The sequence below is a fragment of the Kogia breviceps genome, chromosome 7, assembly GCF_026419965.1.
Source record: "Kogia breviceps isolate mKogBre1 chromosome 7, mKogBre1 haplotype 1, whole genome shotgun sequence".
Classification (NCBI taxonomy): domain Eukaryota; kingdom Metazoa; phylum Chordata; class Mammalia; order Artiodactyla; family Physeteridae; genus Kogia; species Kogia breviceps.
In genome coordinates this window covers 47,847,352-47,872,809 of record NC_081316.1, presented here as the reverse complement: position 1 = coordinate 47,872,809, position 25,458 = coordinate 47,847,352, and the positions used below count along the sequence as shown (strand labels likewise).

General features: G+C 41.8%; 1 protein-coding gene across 1 annotated transcript in view; it reads left to right on the top strand.

Moving 5' to 3' along the window:
• PIWIL4 (piwi like RNA-mediated gene silencing 4) overlaps positions 1–25,458 on the top strand; it is a 77,820-nt gene that overhangs the window by 26,559 nt on the left and 25,803 nt on the right. The window contains exons 2-6 of the mRNA XM_067038270.1: positions 10,624–10,702; positions 12,765–12,896; positions 15,897–16,111; positions 20,795–20,916; positions 23,265–23,345. Coding sequence (XP_066894371.1) covers positions 12,836–12,896; positions 15,897–16,111; positions 20,795–20,916; positions 23,265–23,345 — 479 coding nt within the window. The 5' untranslated portion in view covers positions 10,624–10,702; positions 12,765–12,835. The remainder of the gene's footprint in view (positions 1–10,623; positions 10,703–12,764; positions 12,897–15,896; positions 16,112–20,794; positions 20,917–23,264; positions 23,346–25,458) is intronic.

Below are 25,458 nucleotides of genomic sequence, written 5' to 3'. Positions count from 1 at the left end.
GCATCTCTCCACCCCCGCGCTGGTGCCGGGACCGAGGTCTACGTGGCCGGGAGGGGAGGAGAGGGTGAGGGGGGGGGTCGAGAAGAGGGGAAAGGGGCAGCGGGACAGAGAGAGGCCGCGACTTTAGGGGTGGGCGAGAGGAGGGGGCGGGACACGGGGGAGGGCCGGGCCCGGGTCCAGGTGGCGGAAGGGTCGGGGTAGAAGAGGCTTTCCCCGGGGTCCTCAGCTCCGGCCAGGTGGTCCCTTAGCTCTTCCTCCACAGATGCCGTTTCCCTCCTGATCCCTCACTCCCGGCTCCGTCCACCCCCTCCCCGCCCCCGAGAACAGCAAGAGGAAGGGTTAGGGCGCCGTGATCTGGGGGGTCTGGGAAGAATCCCAGACCAGGATCCAGGGGGTCTGGGAAGAATCAGCCCCAGCCCGTGCGGACTCTTAACCGAGAATCTCGGTGAGCCTGATTGACTTCCCCAGAAATCGGACCCGCTATGGAAGTGCGAACTGGGGCAAGATCGCGTACTGTAGCAGGAGGGTCTGACACAGATTGTGAGAGGAAGAAGTGAACCTCCTGGCAGATGGGGATGCCCCAACACTGAGCTTTCTGTATCCGAAACACTGCTCTCGGGTCCTGAGACCCTGAGAGCCACACCCAGGACCTGGTGCTTTGCCCCGACCCCTCTCCTTCTGCCTTGAGCATTCTTTGTCACACTGTCTCCCTTAGTCCTGTCCCAGGAGCTGACTCATCCATTCTCAAAACATTTGATTCAATATTATATGCACATAGTCTTAGAATTAGTGAGGACCCTAAGGATAATTTTTTAAAAATTTTTATTGGATTATAGTTGATTTAAAATGTTGTGTTACAGACCTACTAGAGAATGAACTTGAGGATATGGGGAGGGGGAAGGGTAAGCTGGGACAAAGTGAGATAGTGGCATGTACATATATACACTACCAAACGTAAAATAGATAGCTAGTGGGAAGCAGCCGCATAGCACAGGGAGATCAGCTCCGTGCTTTGTGACCACCTAGAGGGGTGGGATAGGGAGGGAGGGAGACGCAAGAGGGAAGAGATATGGGGATATATGTATAACTGATTTACTTTGTTATAAAGCAGAAACTAACACACCATTGTAAAGCAATTATACTACCATAAAGATGTTTAAAAAAATAAAATGTGTTAGTTTCAGGTGTACAGCAAAGTGATCCAGTTATACATATACATATATTAATTCTTTTTCAGATTCTTTTCTCATATAGATTATCACCGACTATTGAGTAGAGTTCCCTGAGCTACACAGTAGGTCCTTGTTGGTGATCTATCTTATATATAGCAGTGTGTGTATGTTAATCCCAAACTCCAGATTTAGCCCTCCCCACCCACGTTTTCCCTTTGGTAACCATATATTTGTTTTCAACATCTGTAAGTATGTTTCTGTTTTGTAAGTAAGTTCATTTGTATCATTTTTAATTTTTTTTTTTTTTAATTTTTTTTAATTTTTTTTTGCGATACGCGGGCCTCTCACTGTTGTGGCCTCCCGCGTTGTGGAGCACAGGCTCTGGACGCGCAGGCTCAGCGGCCATGGCTCACGGGCCCAGCCGCTCCGCGGCATGTGGGATCTTCCCGGACCGGGGCACGAACCCGTGTCCCCTGCATCGGCAGGCGGACTCTCAACCACTGCGCCACCAGGGAAGCCCTTGTATCATTTTTAAAAATTAGATTCCACATATGAGTGATATCATATGACATTTGTCTTTCTCTGACTTACTTCACTTAGTGTGATAATCTCTAGGTCCATGTTGCTGCTAATGGCATTATTTCATTCTTTTTTGTGGCTGAGTAATATTTCATTGTATATATGTACCACATCTTTGTTGTCGTTGTTGTTGCAGCGTGCAACTCGTGGGATTTAGTTCCCCCACCAGGGATTGACCCGTGCCCCCTGCAGTGGAAGTGCAGAGCCCTAACCACTGGACTGCCAGGGAATTCCCAGTACCACATCTTTTTTTTTTTTTTTAATCCATTCCTCTGCTGATGGACATTTAGGTTGCTTCCATGTCTCGGCTATTGTAAATAGTGCTGCAGTGAACATTGGGGTGCAGGTACATTTTCTAATTATGGTTTTCTCTGCATATATGTCCAGGAGTGGGACTGCTGGATCATATGGTAGTACCCTAAGGATAAGTTTATTTATGTAGGTTTTATCAAGCAGTATTTACCATACTAGGAATAAAACAGTTTTTTAAATTTTTGTTAATTTATTTAGAATGGTATTAATAACCTATTACATGATTTTTTGAGAGATGTATCCTTTATTGTAATATTTGTAATGAAACATAATTGCAGGGACTTCCCTGGTGGTCCAGTGGTTAAGACTCCATGCTTACATTGCAGGGGGCATGGGTTCACTCTCGGGTTGGGGAACTAAGATCCCATATGCCACACGGCACAGCCAAAAAATAAAATAAAGGTGTATTTTAAAAATAATTGCATTTAACACGGAAATGTGACTTAACTGCCTTTTGTAATATTAACTGATGGTGTAATTGTAATGACTTAGTTGAACTGCTGTTTATGCTTCTCCCTTATGAATGCCAGGCAAAAAGAGTAGAGAACATTTGCCATAAACATATTTATTCTGAAGGAAAAGCAAAGGTATGCTAATTAGGCATCTGGCGTCAGCTATCCACTTTGATACTTGCTGCCCTGTTGATCCAAAAAGCAGTATTTCTGCAAATATTTTTCCGACTACTTTAAGCATGTAGTACAGTGGGAACCAGTTACAAAACCATCAGTAAATATTCATCTTTAGTCCTTTGACACTGATTTTTTTTTTTCAGTAACCTATTTCTTTTAAGATTGTCATCTCCTCTCCATAGCTAGTTGCCTTCTGTCTTTGCCTGTGGGTGGTGAACACTGTTCCAGATTTTTGTAAAATACCTTTTTTTTGGCGGAACGGTTGTCAATTCTTTGGACTTAACTTAGTGATTGATTCACAGATTCAGGAGAGTTAATGGAACTATACTCTCTACATTTACCATTCCCTCCTTCAAATAGGAATTTTAATTTGAAGATGACAATTAAATGTGACTCAGCTTCTCTCACTGAGCCCAAGACAGAGATTTCTCACTGACCCTGGGCCATGACATGGATCTTGAGTCCAATCAAAAACTCGTACTGTTCTCATGACAGTGTACCAGGAAGCCACACTCAGTCATTAAAAATCATTTTGCCATTTTTGCTTTGAAGTGAATGATAAACATTTTGTGTTTCTGTTATATGTTAAATAGCCTGCTTGGAGTTTTGTGTATATTATCTCTAATCCTCACAAGGTAGATTGTAATTTTCCATCATTCAGTTTTGGAAATTGAAGCCCTAAAGTTTAAGTAACTTAAGTTCAGATTGTTCTTTATGAACTCTAAAACAGCTCTACCTGACCCTGAAGTCCCTTTTGTTCCACTAAGCGAGCCAGTTTGTCTTAAAGGGCTGGGTCTGGGGCAGCTGTGGGCCTTGTGAGGGGCGGTACTCAGTTCCACTGGGATCCATGTGGCTGGAAGAGACCCCGGCTGGGGCAGGGTTCAGGCCTGGGAGTTGTGTGGCTGGAGGGGGTCCTGGGGGTGGGGTTTCAGGCCCAAGACAGCAGCTGGCTTGCCAGGGCCAAAGCGGGTGGCCGAGATGCTGGCCGCATGTCCCTCAGATCCCCTGAAGGTCCCTCTCCATCCCTGCTGATCCCCTTGCTGTGGGATTCCCTCCAAGCGTGGGAACCTCTGCCCTCCCCCAGCCCCCCTCAAGGGTGCTAGTCCCACCCCACCTACACTTTTCTTCCTCCCCATGTACTATCTGGTCATGTGGGGATCCCTCCTGTCCCCTTAGGTGTCCAAGGTCCCCCCCCACTGCCTAGTAGGTGTCCTAGTTGTGAGGAGATGCAAACTCTGCATCCTCCTACCCTGCCATCTTTAGGAAGATATTGTTATTATTAACAAATGCACACTAAAATATTAGGCGGTCAAAGGGTATTATGTGTACAACTTTTTTGTAAATGGGTCACGTATATATGTGTGTGTGTGTGTGTGTGTGTACATGAAGAGAAAATAATAAAGCATATATGTCAAAATATTAACTTGTGAATCTTGGTGAAAGGTTCTTTAGCTGGTCTTGCAAATTTCTGTAAATATGATATATTTCAAAATAAAAAGTTAAAAAATGAGACTGTTCAAAATTAATCCAGTAAGTATTGTTGAAATAAGGTCCAAAGAAGACAACACACTGATGCACTAATTTCACAGGTTCAACCATCTACACCTGTGCCTGGGAAATCAGTTTTGTACAAGCAGGAATCACAGATACTGAACAAATAAATTAGCTGATCTGAACATGTCTGCTCTTATAAGTTGTCATTATTTAGTGTTTTCCTAATAAAAATCATTAAAAAAAATTAAGGTACAACCACAGGACTGAATAACTGAAAAACTGATTTTACAGCTGACTTGGAGGATGAGTTTAGGTAAATATTTTAATTTATTTTTCATCATTGATAAAATTCAAATACCCATGCTTAGGTCCATGGTGGGCATGAAATATGTTTTAAGTGAGTGAATACTATATTCTCTTACTAAACTAGGCTAGCCTAGCTTCCCTCCAAACAGAACCTGAGATAAGGGCTTGCATGCAGGTTGTTTATTTGGGGAAGTGATTGCAAGAAATAGTAGAGAGGGAGTGGGAAGGGTGAAAGAAAGAAGGATGATGTCAACTCACGAATGCATTACCGAGGTGATGACCACTGTGACATCTGACACTTGATCCCACTCAGACCCTCTGTGAAGCCACAGAATGCACCACAAAACAGTTTGCCCAGTGGATGGAGGAGGGGGTATTTATCCACCATCTCCCATGCCACACTGGCTAAGCATGGCCCCATGAGATGTTAACTCCTTCGCACTTCTAGGTTTGCTCATGTGTCGGAATGGCTAAGTGGGTTCCTCTGGGCATGTATCCTGCAGCAGCAGAGATGCCTCAGGACAGAAGCGAGAGAGGTATAGTGCAGCTGAGGTTGCGCTGTGTGCAGATGATCACCACAGCAACAGCTGGAATTAAAAGGTGGAAGGAGGAGAATGTGAAGGGTGGCACGAGACAAGAGTTGTCTGGGCCTAGAACATCATGGCCAGTATGTGCACGTGAAGGGATTTGACACAAATACAAAACATGGCAAAAATTGTAGTAAGTGAATTTTTGTAAAATGTGTCCATCACACATTCTTATGATAAAAATGTCAAAGCAGGCAGTTAACTAGATATGAGCAGAGAAAGGGGATATGGGCCAAATGGCAGGAACCCAGACATCTTGTAAACAATGGGGGTCCTTGGGCAGGCAAAGAAGAGCAGGAATCTCCAGACTGACAGGGAACCACACATTTTGGGGTGATAAATGTCCAGTAGGCAGACAAAGAAAGGTGAGAAAAGGTGGGAATCTCTGGCTTCCAAATGTAACCTTTTGCTCATTATGCTCTCATTACAATAAAATTAGCCTTGCAGATAAGAAGTACCCATTAAGCACCTCGACCATGACACTTCCGATCAAGACTAAAAAAGCACAAAAGTCCCTCTCCATCTCAGGAAGGTGGAGCTGAGATAAAAATCAGGGAATATGACTCCCAAAACCTTCCCTCCCCAATGAATATTTCACCTCTTCTTTTCTACACCCCACATAACCAGCTTGCCAAAGAAACTCAGGTCAGCTACTCACCTGAGTCTGCCTGCTCTCCCCTTGAGAGCATACTATCACCTAAATAAATCCTCACTTTGCTTTCTTGACCTCCCTGTCTCATCTCTGAATTCTTTCTGCCATGAGACAAGAACGTACCCTCTGGTATTGATAACAACTAATTATCCAATTTTTATTACATGCCAAACACTAGGTTAAGTGTCATTATTATTATTTCATTTAACACTTGAAACAAGCCTGAGAGGTAGCCATATCAAAATGGTTCTTAATCTGGGGCAATTTGCCCTCCGGGAGACATTTGGCAGTATCTACAGACATTTTTGGTTCTTACAACGAGAAGAGATACTGGTGTCTAGTGAGTAGAGGCCAAGATTACTGCTAAACATCCTATAATGTATAGGACAGACCCCCCTCAAATAGAAAATTATCAGGCCCAAAATGTGAATAGTGCCAACGTTGAGAAATCCTGGCACAACTTTATCCCCATTTTACAGTTGAAGAAACTGAGGCTAAATGAAATTAAGTACATTTTCTTGAGTCAGAAAGTTAGTAGGTGACGGAGTTGGGATGTAAATTCTAATCTGGCCGTAAAGCCCATGTATGCTTGTAACCATGCCGTATATTCCCTATTACAGGGAATACATAAGTACCTTTAAAAATCATACGTGGAGAGCACAGTGTGAATGATTTTTATGTCACATATAGTAATTATAACTGGGAGTTGAAAATGCAGATAATGATTGGAAATAATTGATATTTCTGATTTCATAATGAGTTAGTACTTGGAAAATTGAAAGGATTTGACTGTTTGAAGTTGCCTACATGTGTTCTCAGTGTCTCTCACCACTCTTAGTGTTCTCACATCAGTACAAGTCAAATTTACCAGGAGGTGGTCAATTTGGAAAACATGAGGTAAAGATTATTTTTATATTCAGAAACAAAGCACAGATTTTCAAAAGTAGATTCCTTGTCCAGATTCTGTTTTTCACCTGCCCTACTTTTTTTTTTTTTTTTTTTTGGTACGCGGGCCTCTCACTGTTGTAGCCTCTCCCGTTGTGGAGCACAGGCTCTGGACGCGCAGACTCAGCGGCCATGGCTTACGGGCCCAGCCGCTCCATGGCATGTGGGATCTTCCCAGACCGGGGCACGAACCCGTGTCCCCTGCATCGGCAGGCGGACTCTCAACCACTGCGCCATCAGGGAAGCCCTGCCCTACTTTTTAACATGCAGTTTATGATCATTCAGAACTGTCAGACTCATTCGTTTTCAAAGAAATGTGTTATTCATTAGAGTGGCTTCACTGAGCCAAGTCCAAGACTGGCCATCTCTGTCCAAGGCCATCATACCTGTTGCACTTGCCAGCCCTCAGGGATAATGATTTCCCAAGACAACTGAATAAAAGAGTATTCTGATGGGAAATAAATAGAAAGAAGAGCATGGCATTTTACACAGGACTGGGGCTTTTTTCTATAGTGTAGGCTGTATCTAAAGTCAGGCAGATCACCTTTTTGGAGGAAGATGAATGAGAGATGAGGGGTTATGATGTGGGCTTTAAGGTAGATAGACCAGAGTTGGAATCCCAGCTCTGCCACACAAACTGTAGTACCTTGGGTGAGTCACTTAAGTGACTCAAGAATATCAGCTATCACAGTCACTTTCAACATTGTACAGGAAAACTTGATCAACATGATAAGATAAGAAAAATAAGAATAAGAAGGGATGAGATAAAATTACTATTATTTGTAGATGATATAATCATCTACATGCAAACTCAATGAAATCAAAGGACAAGCTATATGAACTAAGGAGTTCAGCAAATTTGATAAATGATATCAACTTACAAAAATCAATATCATGTATCTATATTAATAATAACCAATTAGAAAATATAATGTAAACAAGATATACTTCAAAATACTAATAAAACTATAATTTTCCATCAATTAAACAATACACAAGACTTTTATGAAAAAATTAAGCTCTATTAAAGGATATGAAGAGAAACTTGAATAAATGAAGAACTATAACACTGTAAGAGGGGCAGTTCTTCCCAAACTAATTTATATATTCTATACAATGCCAATTAGAAATTAGGTGAGAATTTTAAAGAAACTTGACAAACTTATTTTAAAATTTATATGGACGAATACAGTTTGCAAAAAATAAATGAATTGAAAAAATCAAAGAGTAAAGACTTGCCCCACCAGATTTTAGGAGTAATATAAAGAAATAGCAATTACAAGTGGTAAAGTACTGGGGCAGAGCAGATATAGATAATAGAACTAGAAAGCACAAAATTAGATCTAGGTATATATGAGAATTTATTTGCTGGTTGTGGCTGCACAAACCATTACATAAATTTTAATAGATGACATTAGGGGAAAACGGCTCACTATAGGGAGATAAAGTTAGATCTCTACCTCACATCCTACATATCATATAAATATATATATATAAATATAAATAAACTCAAAGGATACAAGATAGCTAATGTGAATAGTAAACTTATAAAGTTAATAAAAGAAAATGTCATATAACATCCTTGTAAATTTAGGGCAGGAAAAATTTTCTTTCAAGAAAACCCCAAAAAGCACAAACCATAAAATTAAAAATTAGTAGATTTTTTAAAAAAATTAGTAGATTTGACTCCATCCAAGTTAAGACTTTTGATTAAAGAACTTCAAAGTTAAAATTAATAATTAGTAAATAGGGAGTAGCTATTTGCTATTTTAAGAAGAAAAATTCTTCCAAATCACAAGAAAAACATGAGAAATTCAATTTAAAACAGCAACGGATATAAATAGACAATTCACAGAACAACAACAACAAAAACTCCACAGCTATCACATATATGAAGAGGTGGTTACCCTTTTGTGTTTTCTTTGGCATTCATGCACATTTAAAAATAAATTCTCGGGCTTCCCTGGTGGCACAGTGGTTGAGAGTCTGCCTGCCAATGCCCCGGTCCGGGAAGATCCCACATGCCACGGAGTGGCTGGGCCCGTGAGCCATGGCCGCTGAGCCTGCGCGTCCGGAGCCTGTGCTCCACAACGGGAGAGGCCACAACAGTGAGAGGCCCGCGTACCGCAAAAAATAAAAATAAAAATAAATAAGTACCGCAAAAAATAAAAATAAAAATAAATAAATAAATTCTCCCCATCCCCCAGTAGGTGAGTCAGATATTTCCCAGAAACAACATTTACATGACATATTCAAAGACATCTAGAAGCCAGGAGTAGAAGTGAGCAGATAATACAGACAAAACGTAACAGTGTGATGCAACCTTATATACAGATATGATGGGCAAAAACTAGAAAGCTGGATAATGCCAAAAATGGCGGGGATGTGGATGAAAAGTGTGGCCGCAGTCCTCCCACCGCCTCCCACCCACGTGCTTCCCCCGCCCCTACCACGGGACCCGGGTGCGCTGTGCGCTTGGCTCCACCCACTCGTGAGCCTCGGCTGCAATTCCAGCCCCAGAACCAGAGACCCACTATCTCTGCCGCTTCCGTCGCAGCCTTGTCATCTGGGTACCGGTGACAAAATACCCTTGTTGAGACTTAGCTGCCTTTGAAGTCACTCTGGGAGCATCTGGAACATGAGCGGCCGGGCCCGTGCGAGGGCGCGAGGCATGGCCCGCAGCCCCAGCGCCGCGGAGGTGGGGCGCATCCAGGCCTCGCAGTCGGTGTGTAGAAAGCTTAGCATCTGGCATTGTCTCGCTCACTCCTACCTCTGTTTCCTTAGTGGACACCGCCTTCCTCGGCAGACATCTCTTCCTCTCTGCTGCGAAGTAGTGGCTTATTTCTCTTTCAACTTTGAGCCCTTCCAGGGTTTCTCACATTTTTTTCCCCCCTGTTGGGGAGCTTATCTGAGTAAGATATTAATATAGATATTTTGGTTAGCGAAAAGGGCTGAAAATGGGAGGCAAGTATATCATTAAGTTTTAATTACTTCATTCGTTTGTAAGTCTCCTCGTGAAAATGGCTGTCCTTTCAAAGGTACCATTATGTGGTATATAATCTAATATGATCTGTCTCGCTAATTTATATATAAAAAGAAATAATCTCAGACACAAATGAAGTTTAGAATCAACCACTGTTTCTTGAGCAACCACTGTGCATAGGACTTCTTATTAAGACTTAGGCAACTAGATTGAATTGAGTGGCAAACCAGCAATTTTTGAGTGATGTTACAACTACATTTAGTATTTGGAGCAATACTTAGCAAAAACTCAGTACTTGGAGCAATATCTTAGACTAGAAGTGTTCAAGTGAGTAGTCTGTGTTCATTATGCCTTTACTCTCATAGAGAGGTCTTCTCTTGGTGTCATGCATTTTTTTTTTTTTTAAGCAGGCTGATTTATACCTCCTTGAACAGAGAAGTAATTACCCTGAAGAGAAAATATTAATGGTTCCCTTCACCTGTTTTGTGAACTTTTGGACCAGTTTATTCAGGAGAGTCATCATCTGAGCTGGTGGCCCAGATCCTCTGGGCTCAGTTTATTTTCTTGCTACAAATATGTTCACATCAGAGGCCCCATGTCTGAAGGCTACAGAAGCATGAGGTGTGCAATCACCTGTACCACCTCGCATCTGATGAGCTCCTCGGATGCAAGGATCACACCTCTGCCTCTTTCCACCTCCAGGGGCTAAGGGCTGTATCTGGCTCACAGTTGGCACTGAAATCAAAGATTGATAAATGGGGAAAACCGTAGCTTGTCCTTATCTTTTTTTCTGAAATGGGCAATCTTTTCTCCTCTCTCAGGCATTTTACCTGCCACATTTTCTTTTTCTAGCTCATGGTAATCTAATGACATAGGACGTGATACCGTTCTCATCTTGTGATAAAGTTTTAGTTTACGACTTAACATCTTAAACCTGACCAAATGTTTTTTTTCCCCATTTTAGCCTCTGTCTGTTGCTCTTAGTGACAGTGAAGCATCTTCTAGCAGTGACCATGTGGGAACAAGCAGGATTTCACAGAAATGTAAGTGCAGCTCTGTCTGTTCCATCCAGTTCTGTCCCATCTGAATGGAATAGGAGTGACTCTACTAAGCCTTTGAGCAGCAAACTCACTTCTTGATCATCTTACCTTCCTTTTTTGAAGGATCCCCCTGTGTTTGTTGTGTTTCTTTGGGACTTCATAACACAGAATCTGCCACTGAATTTCCTGATGGTGCTTAGCAGATGGGAACCCCCAGATATTAGGAAACCAGTTTTTCTGATTCTGTCTGTTTACTCAATAATTTTGAAAATGTATTTTTAAATTCTTTATGACATATAAATGCCAATACCATTGCCTTGCAGGGATGGTAGTAACCTCGCATGCCTGTTGCCCCTTCTCTCTTCTTCCTTCCCCACCCACGGTAGACCTCACCATTTGGTGGTGGCTCTCTTACCTGCAAATCCAGGTTTGGCCTTAAGATAATGGTCAACGTGCTAGTCCAAGTAGCCCCTACCACACAGTATAAGTTGGCATGCCCGATGCACTAATTTGCTAGGGCAAAGTACCGCAGACTGGGTGGCAGCCCTAGCAAATTAGTGCAAAGTACCACAGTAGAAATGTATTGTCCCATAATTCCAGCACTACTGCCACCATTCAAGTGTTATTCCAACTTTTCTTTGGGAATTTCCGTCACATCTGCTGTGCCTTCTTGTGACTAGCAAGTGATGGAAACTCTTTATCCTTTGAGGGTAGACTGATTTTTCTATTTTTAAAAATTGTGGTAAAATAGGTATAATATAAAGTGGACCATTTTAACGGTGTTTAAGTGTACAGTCCAGTGGCATTGAGGACATTCACATTGTTGTGCAACCATCACCACCATCCGTCTCTAGAACAGTTTTTCATCTTACAAAACTGAAACTCTGTACCCATTAAACAATAACTCATTTGCCCCTCCCCCCCAGACTCTGGGAACTACCATTCTGTGGCAGATTGAATTTTTAGAAACCACCAAACATCTTTTGAAACCAAGAGCAGTAAATGATACAGATAATCTAGTGAGAATAATCGAATTTTAAAAAAATTAAATAAATTTTGTGATTTTCTTGGGAGACTCCAACTTCACTGAGAAGGGTATGGACAGCAGTTTTGGGCAAGTGGGTAGCACCATTTGGGGTAGTTGCATACAGTGACTGTATCAAAGGACAGTGGTCAAGTCAGTGTCCTAGAGGTTTGTCATACTATTAGTCAAACTACTTTGTAGTAATAATTCTGTCATATAAAATTTATATTTTCACATTTCAAAGTGCCAAAGTTGTATCCAAAAAAATTGGCATCTTTTTGTACTCATTTAAAAAAGAAAATATTCATCAGGAAACAGATTTTAATTTCCCATTTTTTAGAACCTAACAGTAAGTGACACGTCCCAAGGTGACCTGCTGGCTGTCATTCTCAGGGGAATGATCTAGCATAAACACTGATGGCAGTGTATGGGCATTTCTCTTCTTGTGATTGAGAAAGGGGAAAGGTTCAGCCTCAATCTGTACAGAAGTTGATGTGGCCGGTCTTAGTCTGTAATTCTTTGGGTGTTACACAAGAGCTACAGGAGGGAGACCAGCCCTCCATAAATGTGTGTGGAGTGGGATATAGGGAGATAGAGCTTTTCCTTAGCCAAGAGGAGAATCAGGTCAGCCCCAAATGTTATGAGGTAGGACTAACTCAGAGTCTGTTATTTCTAACAAAACATGCCATGCTTCCCTCACAGTTTTCAATTTTCAGGCTGCAGACTTCTGTATAGTCATGACTGTTTTCAGCAATGTGGGCCAGTTTTATTAAAAGCCACAAAAATCTGAGCTTTGGTTCTAGATGCATCTTTTTTCCCGGCTGTGCCAAGCAACATGCGGGATCTTAGTTCCCTGACCAGGCATTGAACCTGGTGCCCTTGACAGTGAGAGCTCAGAGCCCTAACCACTGGACTGCCAGGGAATTCCCTCTAGATGCATTTTTGATATGATAGTTGTAAACGATATCACTAGCATGAAATGTTATTGATGTGTATAATATTAATAATATATAACATTTTGGTGTTCTCTTCATATTTTAGATGAAGGTGGTCTATCTTCTGGTGATGCTGGATGTACCTTCAAGGAAAGAGGTGGGAAAATCAGACGAGAGATGATGGATTTGAGTGTCTGTACCAGAGAGAAATTGGCCCATGTGAGAGATTGCAAAAGAGGTACCCAGTCTTCATGTTACTTACTTTAAAATTTTTATTTATTTATTTTTTTGGCCATGCCATGCTGCTTGTGGTATCTTAGTTCCCCGACCAGGGATTGAACCCAGACCCCCTGCAGTGGAAGCACAGAGTCCTAACCACTGCACTGCCAGGGAATTTCTTACTTTTTTTTAAATGTTACCAAATTTTGCTTAAGAAATTTTAATTTAAATTTAATAAAATAAAAAAGTTCATATATTGACTTAAAAGATATGTATTGAACATCTGCTATATTCAAGCATTATATAGACACTAGTTGTTTTAGCCTTAATTCTCTCTTTCATTAATAGGAAGAGTAACATTTTCTCCAAAACTACATTTCACTTGTTGAAAACCTTTTCTCCTTACACCTGAGGTAGGGGTCAGCAAAGATGCTTTGTCTCTTTCCCAGCCTTTTTCCTATATGGGGAATAACCTTTCTGGACTTCAGGTCTAAAAAGAAAAATGTAGCCTCTTTGGGGAATTCTTTTCGCAGATTCTGGGCTTACCCCTGAAATTGCACCTAGGATTGCATGTGTATTTTCAGGAAAAGTAGACCTATTGTTTTCATAGGATTCTCAAAAGGCTTTGTAACTCCCTCTAAAAGTTAAGACTCACTGATGCAGATCAGACTTTTTCAAACTCTTTCAAACCATGCAGCAAAAATAAGTACATAAATTGTTCTCCAGCATACACACACTACACAAACACAACTGAAACAAAGTTTCATGAAACAATGCTTGCCCTTCCTATGGGCAGGGCACTCTGATCCATTCTATTGTATTCTAGTCTTTCTATGAAACATGATGGTTCACATCACTTACTTTGATAACTGCAGCACTAATGGGTCATGATTACAGTTTGAACACACTGGTGTAAGTGGTCTTAAAGGGTATTGCCAGCTCTGATATTCTAGATGACTTCTCTTTGTCCATTAACATGAGCAGCTAAAATATGTTGCCATGTCCTCTGGGAGAACAGCAAAAAAATCCCTTTTCTTTAAAAAATAGCACAGAGATTCCTTGTTCCTACTGGATATTTACACGTCAATGAAAAAAATATTGCCTGCCGTATCAGTACACAAAAGATGTTGCAGCCATGAAGCCACTGCATCCGCTCCCACGGTGAGCCCTGAGGGAACTCAGGATGGAGACTTGGCCGGCTGCCAAGTCTTCAGTCACTGCCGCCACCCTCCAATGATGCACCCTAAGGAGACTCAGGGTGGGAAAGAACAGGATACTGGCCCCAGATAGCTGAGGTGCATATCAAAGGAATGATTTCAGTGAGCCCTGACTTTTGCATCTTCCTGAAAGTAGAAAAGTGCTAAATTCATTAACTAGAGACATATGATTTTCCTTAATTAAAAGTAATCTTATGATGTTCCGACTACCTGGTCTTTGTTGCAAAAATTCCTATATATCCTGGCTCTTCCCTTACCTCTTCGGAGTGGTCCCTCAGAACTGAGATGCTGTGTCCTGGGCTTAAGCCCTCAGTTTTGTCCGCTGAATAAAACATAACTCTTATCGTTTAGGTTGTGCATTATTTCTCAGTAGACACACAGGTCAAAACTGAGGGAATACTACGTAAGGTATACATGACACTTTTTCTTCCTCACCACCTCGGGGCTCATGTTTCCACTTCCTCCACCAGAAAGGCAAATAGTGACTATTTGATAATTCTTTCCTGTAAGACGAACACTGGATGATTCCCTCCGAGGAGAGGGGAGAAGTATTTCCTTTGTGCCCTCCTAGAGTCTGTCTTGGATGGAGTTCACGCCATCCTGGGCACTGACCAGCTACATCGTGGCCATCTCTGAATTTGTCCTGTAGATTTTGAAGAGGTGAATAAAAATTCTGTAGGGGATGGAATTCCTGGAAGCCCACATGGCCTCCCTGTGCCTGCAAAAAATAGAAGCCCAGAGCCCTGTCTGTTCTCACACAGGGAAGATGTAAAATTTCTTCTTCCATCCCCATTTGCCCCCTTATCTCTGGGGGGCCTTCGCTGGGACCTACAGAGCCATCTAATCACTGAATGAAGTGATTTCAGAATTTTCCGAAGTATGGTGAACTTTTGATTATCTGGATTTCCAAAAGGATGGGGGTTATATTCGTGATAAAAACTGGAGAGTTTCTTTATAATCTGAGAGCACCATAATTCCAGAGCAGCATCTGAAACTGTTACGGAACTAAACTTGGGTCCGTTGCCCGGTGCTCAGTAAAGCCAATCTACTGACATTGGGCTGTGGTGAAGGAAAGTGCAGCGTTTATTGTGAGGCCCTGTACAAGGAGTCTAGGACAGCTAGTGCTCAAAAAGCCCAAACTTCCCGAAGTGTCTCAGCAAAGCATGTTTAAAGTCAAAGTGAAAGAGGGGCGCCCCAGGGTCTGTGATCAGCTCCTGCACAATTTTCTGGTTGGTTGATGGTGAGGTAACGGGTTCCCATTATCAATCCTTTGGTGCCAGTAGGTCTGGAGGGAGCTAATGGTCATCAAGCAGTTAATTTCTTCCCTTTGGTAGGGGTTTTAGCATCTGTAAAACAATTCAGGAAGTGTGCACTAGATACTATTACCTACATACTTCAGAGAGGAGCTAAAGCAGAGGATATGGGGGAGGCCCCATGGGGTCGTGCTTGGTTACAAAACACTTAACTTGATGGATTTGAGAATCAGCTGGAAGGCAAGCTTTGGAAGGAGTCCTAGGGTAGTTGAATTCAGATGTTTCTTTTCTCCCCAAAACAAGAATGTCGTGTCTGCCCGCAGGTTCTTATGAGGCCTGCCTTACACAGGATCCTTTTGCTTGCAGGGCTCCATAAGGTTATCAGGCAGCTGGTTACTAGAGCTTACCTTGTGTCACTGAACAAGAATCCTTGCTTTCTAGCAACAATTATGCATATGCAAATAAATTTTTTGAATGCTGTGATTAATATGAACACAATGTGTTATGGGTTTTTTTGGTTAAAACATGTTTTTTATTTGTTTTCTTCAGGTTCCAGTGGAATACCTGTGAAACTGGTCACAAATCTTTTTAATTTAGACGTGCCCCAGGACTGGCAGCTATACCAGTATCATGTGACATATAGTCCAGATATAGAATCTAGAAGGCTGAGAATTGCTCTGCTTTATAGTCGCAAGGAACTTTCCAACAAAGCAAAAGCATTTGATGGTGTCATCCTTTTTCTCTCCCAAAAGCTAGAAGAAAAGGTATAGTATGGTTAATTTTTTAATACATACATACGTGCATATATTTATACTCCTTCATGTAGATTTTAGAGGTTAGCTGATTTTCATGACAGTTGGAATGAGTATATCACTCACTCCTTTTCTCTTTCCTATTCCCATGCCTGAGAAGGAAAGACTTCTTAATTAAGACCTCATCAGAATTGATTTCTTAATTAAGAAGCTGATGGTCTGGCATTTAAAAAAGAAGAGCTGTAATACAAACACTGCTTTTTCAACTACTTTTTTAAAGGCAAAGTGTCCTTGAAATAGGAATCCTTTTAAACTTTTCCCAAAATAGGCAAGAGTTTAAGTAACAGGGACTTCCCTGGTGGTCCAGTGGTTAAGACTCTGAGCTCCCAGTGCAGGGGGCACGGGTTTGATCCCTGGTTGGGGAATCCCACATGCTGAACGGTGCGGCCAAAAAAAAAAAAAAAAAGTTTAAAAAAACACCATTTAGCCTATGGCCTAAGAGCTTCAAATTTACTCTACATTTTTTTGCTCCTGCACATTGTGTCCACGTGTCCAAAGAACTTTACATCAATCCTGATTCTAAAACTGTCGTTTCCTTCATGACTTGTTCCATCATATGAAATAGGAGTTATTTATGTCAATCTTAAGGATATTTTTTAATGGTTATGACCATTGGATATGGCAGTTGCAAGATTCATAGCCCTTTATTTATTTATTTACGTCTTCCACATTTTTAGCCCTAAAATCAAGATATTGGTATTGAGGTTTTTATCATACGCTTTGTTCTAAAGCAGTATGAAAATTATGAGAAAGAACTGGTTTCTGTAAAGTTTCTGAAAAATTAAAACAGAGTATTGGATTAAAACTTGACACGTCTCTCCCTTGGAAAGCTTAATCTATTTTTTTTTTTTTTTTTAGTTCAGCATTTTGAGCATAAATGTAAATTTCTAGGTTCCGTGTGTATCTTTGTTAATTTCCTCAAGAAGTGTGTTTCTGAGCACTCTTGGAACCTTTTTCCTTTTATGAGACTGTGAGATTTATAGGAGCTACTTGAGTGTTTATTTCATCTGAATATGGAGTTTAAAAATTATACCATATGATTAAATTTAAGGACTTGGAAAATCTGGATCTGTAAATTTAGAAACATTTTTATTCGTCATGAGTCCTTATTGATCCTTCAATATTTTGTCCTATGACTAGATGTTGATAGCATGCTAATATGGCCTCTCATATTTAAATGATATATTTCAAGGGTATTACTGTCATTAAAGATCTTGTTCTTCTAAATACATTTGTAGTAACAGTTTGGAAATTTGGATATATTAAAATCATATAGCCCCCTTGAAATGGTCCAGCTTTCTTCAATTTTACCTAATGAGAATGGAGGAATTTTACTCTACAGATGCTAGGAATAAGTTAATATTACTCATTTCTTGTTCAAAGTGAGCATGTAGTATATGCCACACATCTTATTGTTGGGCATGGAGTCTAATGAGATGGCAGTGAGTAAATTGATGGTGAAAACGTGGTATGACAGATCAGACCTGTTGCTTCTATCTTCCAGACACAGGGGATACTAGATTTAGACAGAAGTGTGTTGTCTTATTATCTATCAACATATGACCTGCCACCTAATGACAGTAAAAATGAGATAGTAAATAGAAACTGTGTCCTAACAAAGGTTGCTAGTCTCATCTTTTTCTTCTGGTCTTAATACTGACTCAGGCTTAATCCTGTACTCCCATCCATCCCCTACACACTTTATAGAATGCTTATTTTCATGGAAAGAGCCCCTCCACTGATTCACTCATTGCACCCCCAAATAGTGCAGTTCTAGAAGTCCTGTTCTGCTGCCTCCTGGCCTTCCACTGTCTTTCAGACCTCATCTGTGCATCTGTGGCCACGACCCAGGTTGCTGTCACCGGTCACATCTATTTGCCACTCTCATGCATTCCTTCTGCACTTATAAAGAGCCTACTGTGTACCAGGCAGGATGCTGGCACCTTGGAGGAAACCAGGATAAATAAAACAAGGTTCTTGTTGTCAAAAACATTTCAATTTAGTACTGAAGTTATTTACAAATAAGTTCAGTGCAAGATAGAATGATATAAGCGGCATAATAATAATTAGTGGTTTTGTTATGCTAGCATTTATTGAGCATTTACGAGGTGTTAGGTGCTCTGCTTAGTTGTCCTCTGGATTAGCCCCAGCACAGCTCTCTTGAGATGAGCAGATCTATGTTTTATGTCCCACCTACCACTGGATTACATTTGATGAGCACTTACTCTGCCAGGCTGCTTGTATGCAATGAACTCATTTAATCCTCTCATCACCCCTGAAGCCTTAGAGAAGCCTTGTGTGTCTTACCCAAGGTCTTCAAAAAGAGGTGATGAAAGCAAAGGTTATTCTCAGCAGGACACTTCGGCGGGAATGGTCATTAATTTATCTCCTGGGCAGGATTTTAATTAATGAAGGGGGAGATGGGGAGGACCAGACACAAAGATAGGAACTGAAGGGCATAGTTTAGAAACTTCTGGTTGTTCAGGCTTAGCTGGGAAGGATTGCAAGTTATGGCTCCAAAGGTAGGGAGAACTTTGAATGTCCTGCTGAGGAACAGGAACTGTCCTCCGTGGACCACTGAAGCCTTTGAGAGAGTTTCCATAGAGCTGCGTTAAATTTCAGTGACTCTCATCACATCGTATTGAATGGCTAACAGAACAAAGTGGGAAGATTAATAAAGTGCCACTGGAATAATGTGGGCAGGCTGTCGAAAGAACTTGAACAAAGGTACAAAGCACTGCTACGGATAGGGATAAGATCCATGAATTATCCCATTTAATCTTCATTATCCTGGTCTCACTCCCACGTTAGAGATGGGAAAAGGTTTTTTTTTTTTTGTGGTACGTGGGCCTCTCACTGTTGTGGCCTCTCCTGTCGTAGAGCACAGGCTCCGGACACGCAGGCTCAGCGGCCATGGCTCACGGGCCCAGCAGCTCCGCAGCATGTGGGATCCTCCCAGACCGGGGCACGAACCCGTGTCCCCTATATCGGCAGGTGGATTCTCAACCACTGCGCCACCAGGGAAGCCCGGGAAAAGGTCTTAAAAGAGTTGCAGTAACTTGCTCCATATCATAGAGGCTGCAAGAGGCAGAGAATCAGGGTCTGTGCAACTCCACGTCACGTGCCCTTGGGCTCAGTGGTAAATATTGGTATTGGAACAGCTGAAATGGAGTAGAGAAATTGCTGGTGTAGAAGGGCTAAGACTTGCCAACCTGTTAGATAAGTGGATGGAGGGGAGGAAGGGGAAGCACACTCTGAGAGTGAGGGTGTGGGATTCACAACAGGCAGGAAACAAGGAGGAGTGGTGTTTGGAGGGGCAAGTGCTGGGGGTGCTGATGATTTTGCTCTTTGGTTGTTGTTAGGAATGGGGTTCCTGAATAAAGCACTCAGTGGGGACCGTCTGCTGCCGGCCACTCATCCCAACATACTTTGATGGCTTACGCCTTTGTCCTGAGATCCTGGCAGCAGCCTGAGGGCCGCTCCCCAATCTCTTGCCCATCAGACTTCTGGATGTTGATAAGCTCTTCCTGCAGCTCTCCACCTCTGACTTCTCTACAGTCTTATCTGAAGCAAGAATTGCCTCAATGAAGTATTTCATCCCCTGTGAAAGGATGCATTTCTCTTTGTTTCCCTGAAGTGAACTATCCCTGCCCTACATTCTTGGTTCAACCTAAAAGCCATTAAAACTACACTTTCACCATGGAAAGCAGGGGTAAAATACATACATGCCTGCTAATAAACTACCTCTTCTAATTCCTTACCCTTCTGAAAAACCCTGGATCATAGATTTTTACTGACTGATTTGTCATTTTTTATTCCAGAAATCTATACTGAGCCCTCCCTGATCTGAAGAGCTTTAAATTTAGTTAGGCATCTGGTATAAAGACCTATTCATGCATTCATTATAATTGTTAGAGCATTGTTCCAGATTATAGAACCCTAGGGATTTCTCTGGACCTTTCAAAAGTTAATAAAATCAGATTTCATATCTGTTTAAATTTCCACCATTTTCTCCTCTCTCTTTCCATCCACATTTATGTTTCCCTCTCGTCTGTCTGTTCCCTATCCTTTGCTTTCTTCTTCTCTGTTCCTCTGTTTTTTGTGAATGAACTTTTGAGAGGCTTCCCTCTGAAATCCATGAACCCAGGATGGGCAGGAAAGTTCATTAGTAAGTCTCTGGGCATCCATGAACGTCTGAAAATGGGTACATTATATACATTGTTGCTGTATATACATATGTGACATTTTCTTTGGAGAACGTCTGTAACTTTTATCAGACTCTCAAAAGTAGGTTGTGAGCTGTCTCCCCACCCCCACTCCCCAAAAAGGTCAAGAACCCCTGCTCTGCATTCTCTGTGGATTGAATGTTTGAACCCCGGGGCTGGTTTTGATTCTCTATTAAGAAGTTCGAGAGGAAAGAGATGTGTTGCTTTTCTGGTATTAGCAAAATACAGCGGGGGTGGGGGGCTGGGGGGGAACCTTCCAAACGTAATGTAATCATTAGATTATTACATTACTAACACCTGCAGTTTTGTTTTTGTTAATTCCTATTAAGTTGTGACGGCTTTAGCATATCCGCATTCGATGCACTTGAGGATAATCTGTAGAGTGCATTTTAAGTAATTCTTTTTTCAGGTCCTGGAACTGTCAAGTGAAACTCAAAGAGGCGAGACTGTAAAGATGACTATCACTCTGACGAGGGAGCTACCGGCAAGTTCTCCCGTGTGCATCCAGGTCTTCAGTATCATCTTCAAGAAGTAAAATGCCTTAAATTTAATTTAGGCTAATGATGCCTGTCCTCGTAGAGCCTGGGTATTAAAAGTATTAACCATTTTGCAGGCAGTGTGCCAGCAGCAATGTCATCTTCAGGGAAATTTTCCGTATCCTTTCACGTCCTTGTGCCATAATACACACCACAGTCCATCACGGCCTCAAACTGGCACCTCTGTTACTATCCAGTATCATCTGTGTTGAGACAAAGGACTCAAGGGTTGTGATGTCTCAGTGGCCGTAGGGCAGCTGCCTCTTCCCTTTTCTTCTTTTTCTGTACCCACTCCCAGCCTCCACCGCCAGACTTAAAAGATGCGTGTGTCTGGGTTAGTAAACTGAAGGATTGTTTTTCCTCCTGGCTGATTTACTTTAGGTGTGAAAGGCCATCACCATCTGCTTTCTGCTCTCACTTGCCTCGCAGCCCCCTCTCCTTCCCCATGTGTCCCTGGAGGCAGAAGGAAGGTTGTCACCAAGCTTTTCAGTGTTCTTCAAACTGACCTGAGGATCACTTGCTTCTGTGTCATCTTGGATGCTGGGTGGGACTCGACAAAATGCAGATTCCCTAGCCCTTCACTGGATCTAGTGAATAGAATTTCGTGAGTGGGGCCTGAAAATCCACATTTTTAGCAAGCTTCCCAGATGACACATGGGAGCACGAAAGCTTGAGAACCACCGTTTTCCCTGCTATTGAAAACCTAAGATTTGAGCCCTTCACTCAACAGTGGCCTCTGGACAGGATGAGGACAGGGTAGTTTGGGATTTTGCGGAGTAGGGCACGTAAAGGAACTTTCATCACACAGACAACATTGTTTGCTAATTCTAGTCAGGCATCTCGTGGAGCATCTTTAGATCATATCTGGGCCTCAGCTCAGCACTGTAAAATGCTCTTCAGCAGCCAGTCTTGCATGTGCCCCCCCCCAGAGGGGACTATTTTAAGTCAGCTGACTTGGAAGGTGCTTTGCAGTGACAAAGCTCTTTGTGTGGTGTTAGAGCTTCTTTGATCCATACTCGAGAGCCCTGAGGCAGGTGTGATTAAAATTCCCGTTTTAGAGATGAGGGGACTGAAGCTCAGATGACATTGGATAGCCAAAAATCATGCAGTTGGAACCCCTGTTTTCGGACTTGAAACTCTCCCGTTTCCCCCATGTAAGGGGCAGCCTCAGATCAGTGATGTGTCATGTTACAAAGGTGACCAGGATTAGTTGCTGAAGAGGCAACCTTGTCATTTTGTAGCACTGGGAAGGCTGAATAGCTTCATTAGCAACAGCCTCCTCGGGAATGTAAATTGGTGCAGCCACTATGGAGAACAGTATGGAGGTTCCTTAAAAAACTAAAAATAGAATTACCATATGACCCAGCAATCCTACTCCTGGGTATATACATGGAGAAAACTCTAATTCGAAAAGAGACATGCACCCCAATGTTCATAGCAGCACTGTTTATAATAACCAAGACATGGAAGCAACCTAAATGTCCATCAAGAGATGAATGGATAAAGATGTGGTATATATATGCAATGGAGTACTACTCAGCCATAAAAAAGAATGAAATAATGACATCTGCAGCAATACGGATGGACCTAGAGATGATCATACTCAGTGAAGTAAGCCAGGCAGAGAAAGACAAATATCATACGATATTGCTTATATGTGGAATCTAAAAAAATCATACAAATGAACTTATTTACAAAACAGAAATAGACCCACAGACATAGGAAACAAATTTATGGTAACCAAAGGGGATGAGGGGGGAGAGACAAATTAGGAGTTTAGGATTAACATATACACACTACTATATGTAAAATAAATAACAAGGACCTACTGTATGGCACAGGGAACTATATTCAATATCTTGTCATAACCTATAATAGAAAAGAATCTGAAAAAGAATATATATAACTGAATCACTTTGTTGTACACCTGAAACTAACACATTGTAAATTAACTATACAAAAAATAAAAAAGAAAGAAAAAGAAGAGAAGTAGCCTCCTCATCTCAAAATAAGAAAGAGGCCAGAAGAGCCTGTGGACATGGCTTTTCACACCTCATCCGCACCAACCAGAATGTTAAAATCACAGTCATAACTGGAAAGTGACCACCTACTTATTGCAGTTAAACCCAGGAAGATAGAACTAATTCAATTGTGTCATTCCCAAATATGAAGTGATAGTTCTTGTATATACACTCATATGTATATTTAGCAGCTAAACCTTCCAGTATTATAACAATAAGAGTTCTGGACTTTTCTACTATTTTTCTTTCAACATGCATACAAACTTGGAAGTATACTGTTATCAACGGTTGTTTAACAGATTTTAAAAATATATACTTGCAGGATCTTAAAAAAGTTGTCCATGTACCAAATTGGACGGAACTTCTATAAGCCTTCAGAGCCAGTGGATATTCCCCAGCACAAGTAGGTTTATTTATGTTTTCTGTTACTCTGAAATTGTTATAATGTGAACAGCGTAATTTATGATGCAATATTATACTGTTATGCCTCCTATGAGAGATTCTGTGGTATGAAAAGTAATGGATTTTTAAAAATTTCAAGTTCTTTATAGAATGGTGAATGTCAAAAGCTAGCAGCCTGTTTGCTTATATTAGTGTGCTGGGTCATTATCATAAATCCTAGAAGGAGGGCTTCCCTGGTGGCGCAGTGGTTGAGAATCCGCCTGCCGATGCAGGAGACACGGGTTCGTGCCCTGGTCCGGGAAGATCCCACATGCCGCGGAGCAACTAAGCCCGTGAGCCATGGCCGCTGGGCCTGCGCGTCCGGAGCCTGTGCTCCGCAACGGGAGAGGCCACAACAGTGAGAGGCCCGCATACAGCAAAAAAAAAAAAAAAAAAATCCTAGAAGGAATTCAGAAACTGAGTTTTCTGTGTATGACAAGTCATAATGAGAGCAGAATAAGCTCTGTTACGTTATACCACATGGCTGGGGCTCTGTTTTCTTTCTGATAGAATGTTAACACAGCCAGGGTGGTTGATTGGAAATTATTGAGTAAGCAGATGTCAGACACACAAGCCGGCTAAGCTGCCCTAGTGAACTGTTAGGAACTCTTGCAGAATTTTTACCCTAAACTGGGAGGTAGATGCTGCAGGGAATGTGATCGGCTGTGTCTTGAACTGGTTGTTACTCAGCTCTCCAAAATAAGTAGCTGTGCCAAAGACAGAGGCAGCCAGTAACCCAAAGACAGCCACGAAACAAACGGAGAAGTTCAGACGGTCCCGGCCTTATAATATTTTGATTTACAATATTTCAACTTTATGATGATGTGAAAGCCATGCGCATTCAGTAGAAACCATACCTCAAATTGTGAACTTTGACCTTTTCCCGGGCTAGCGGATGTGGAGATGATACTCGCTGGTGAGGCTGGGTGGCGGCAGCCATGGCTCCCAGGCAGCCACCCTATCACGAGGGTAAACGACCGACACACTTACAACCATGCTGGACCCGCACAATCATTCTCTTTTTCACTTTCAGTACAGTATCCAATAAATGACACGAGATATTCAACACTTTCTTATAAAATAGGCTTTGTGTTGGATAATTTTGCCCAACTGTCAGCTAAAGTAAGTGTTCTGAGCACGTTTAAGGTTGGCTAGGCTGTGATGTTCGGTAGGTTAGGTGTATTGAATGCATTTTCGACTGAGGATATTTTCAACTTACGATGGGTTTATCAAGATGAAAACCCATCATAAGCTGAGGGAGATCTGTGCAGAAAAGATAGAAAGTGGAGGCAGGGTGTTTGGCTTCTGCCGGGTAGAGGAAAAGAGCAGGGTTTCTGTATTTTAATTCAGTGTGTCAGAGTGGTCTGTCTAAAGCATCCTATTCATTCACCCCTGTCACTTGTCTCTCCACCTGGATTAGAAATCCTTGTGGGCCCAGTGCTGTGCTGAGCTAGAGCTGGCCCTAGTGCATATGCTTGTCCTGAAAGCTGGCATGAGTATCACAGCAAATGAAGTCCACAAAATATAAACTGAAATGATTTTTCTAAAATATTTGTCTATTCTTTCATGCCATTTCTATAACGTTTTCTTATTCAAGACTTCAGATTATGATATTCAACATGTGGAAAGGGGATGTAGCCACTGCTACAGTTTCCCTTGTATGTCTGTGTGTGATATCACTTAGATTATTTCTTAATCTCATTATTAAGTGTAGTCATTTTGTCACCATTGAGTCAGTGTGCTTTTCTGAACCTAGATGTTTTCATGCTGGGATGGATCCCCCCATAAACATTTTAATCCTACAGCTGTACTCTCAGCCAGAGGTGATTTTGCTCCCCAGGGGACATTTGGCAATGTCTGGAGATATTTTTGGTGGTCACAGTTTGGGGGCTGATACTGGCATCTAGTGGGTGGAGGCCAGGGGTATTGCTAAACATCCTGCGATGCACACGACACCCTCTGACAGAGAATTATCCAGTCCAAATGTCAGTAGTATCAAGGTCAAAAAATGCAGCTCTACAGGAATGTATTTTATCCTAAATATATGTTTAAGGACACTCCAGCTGGAAATAACT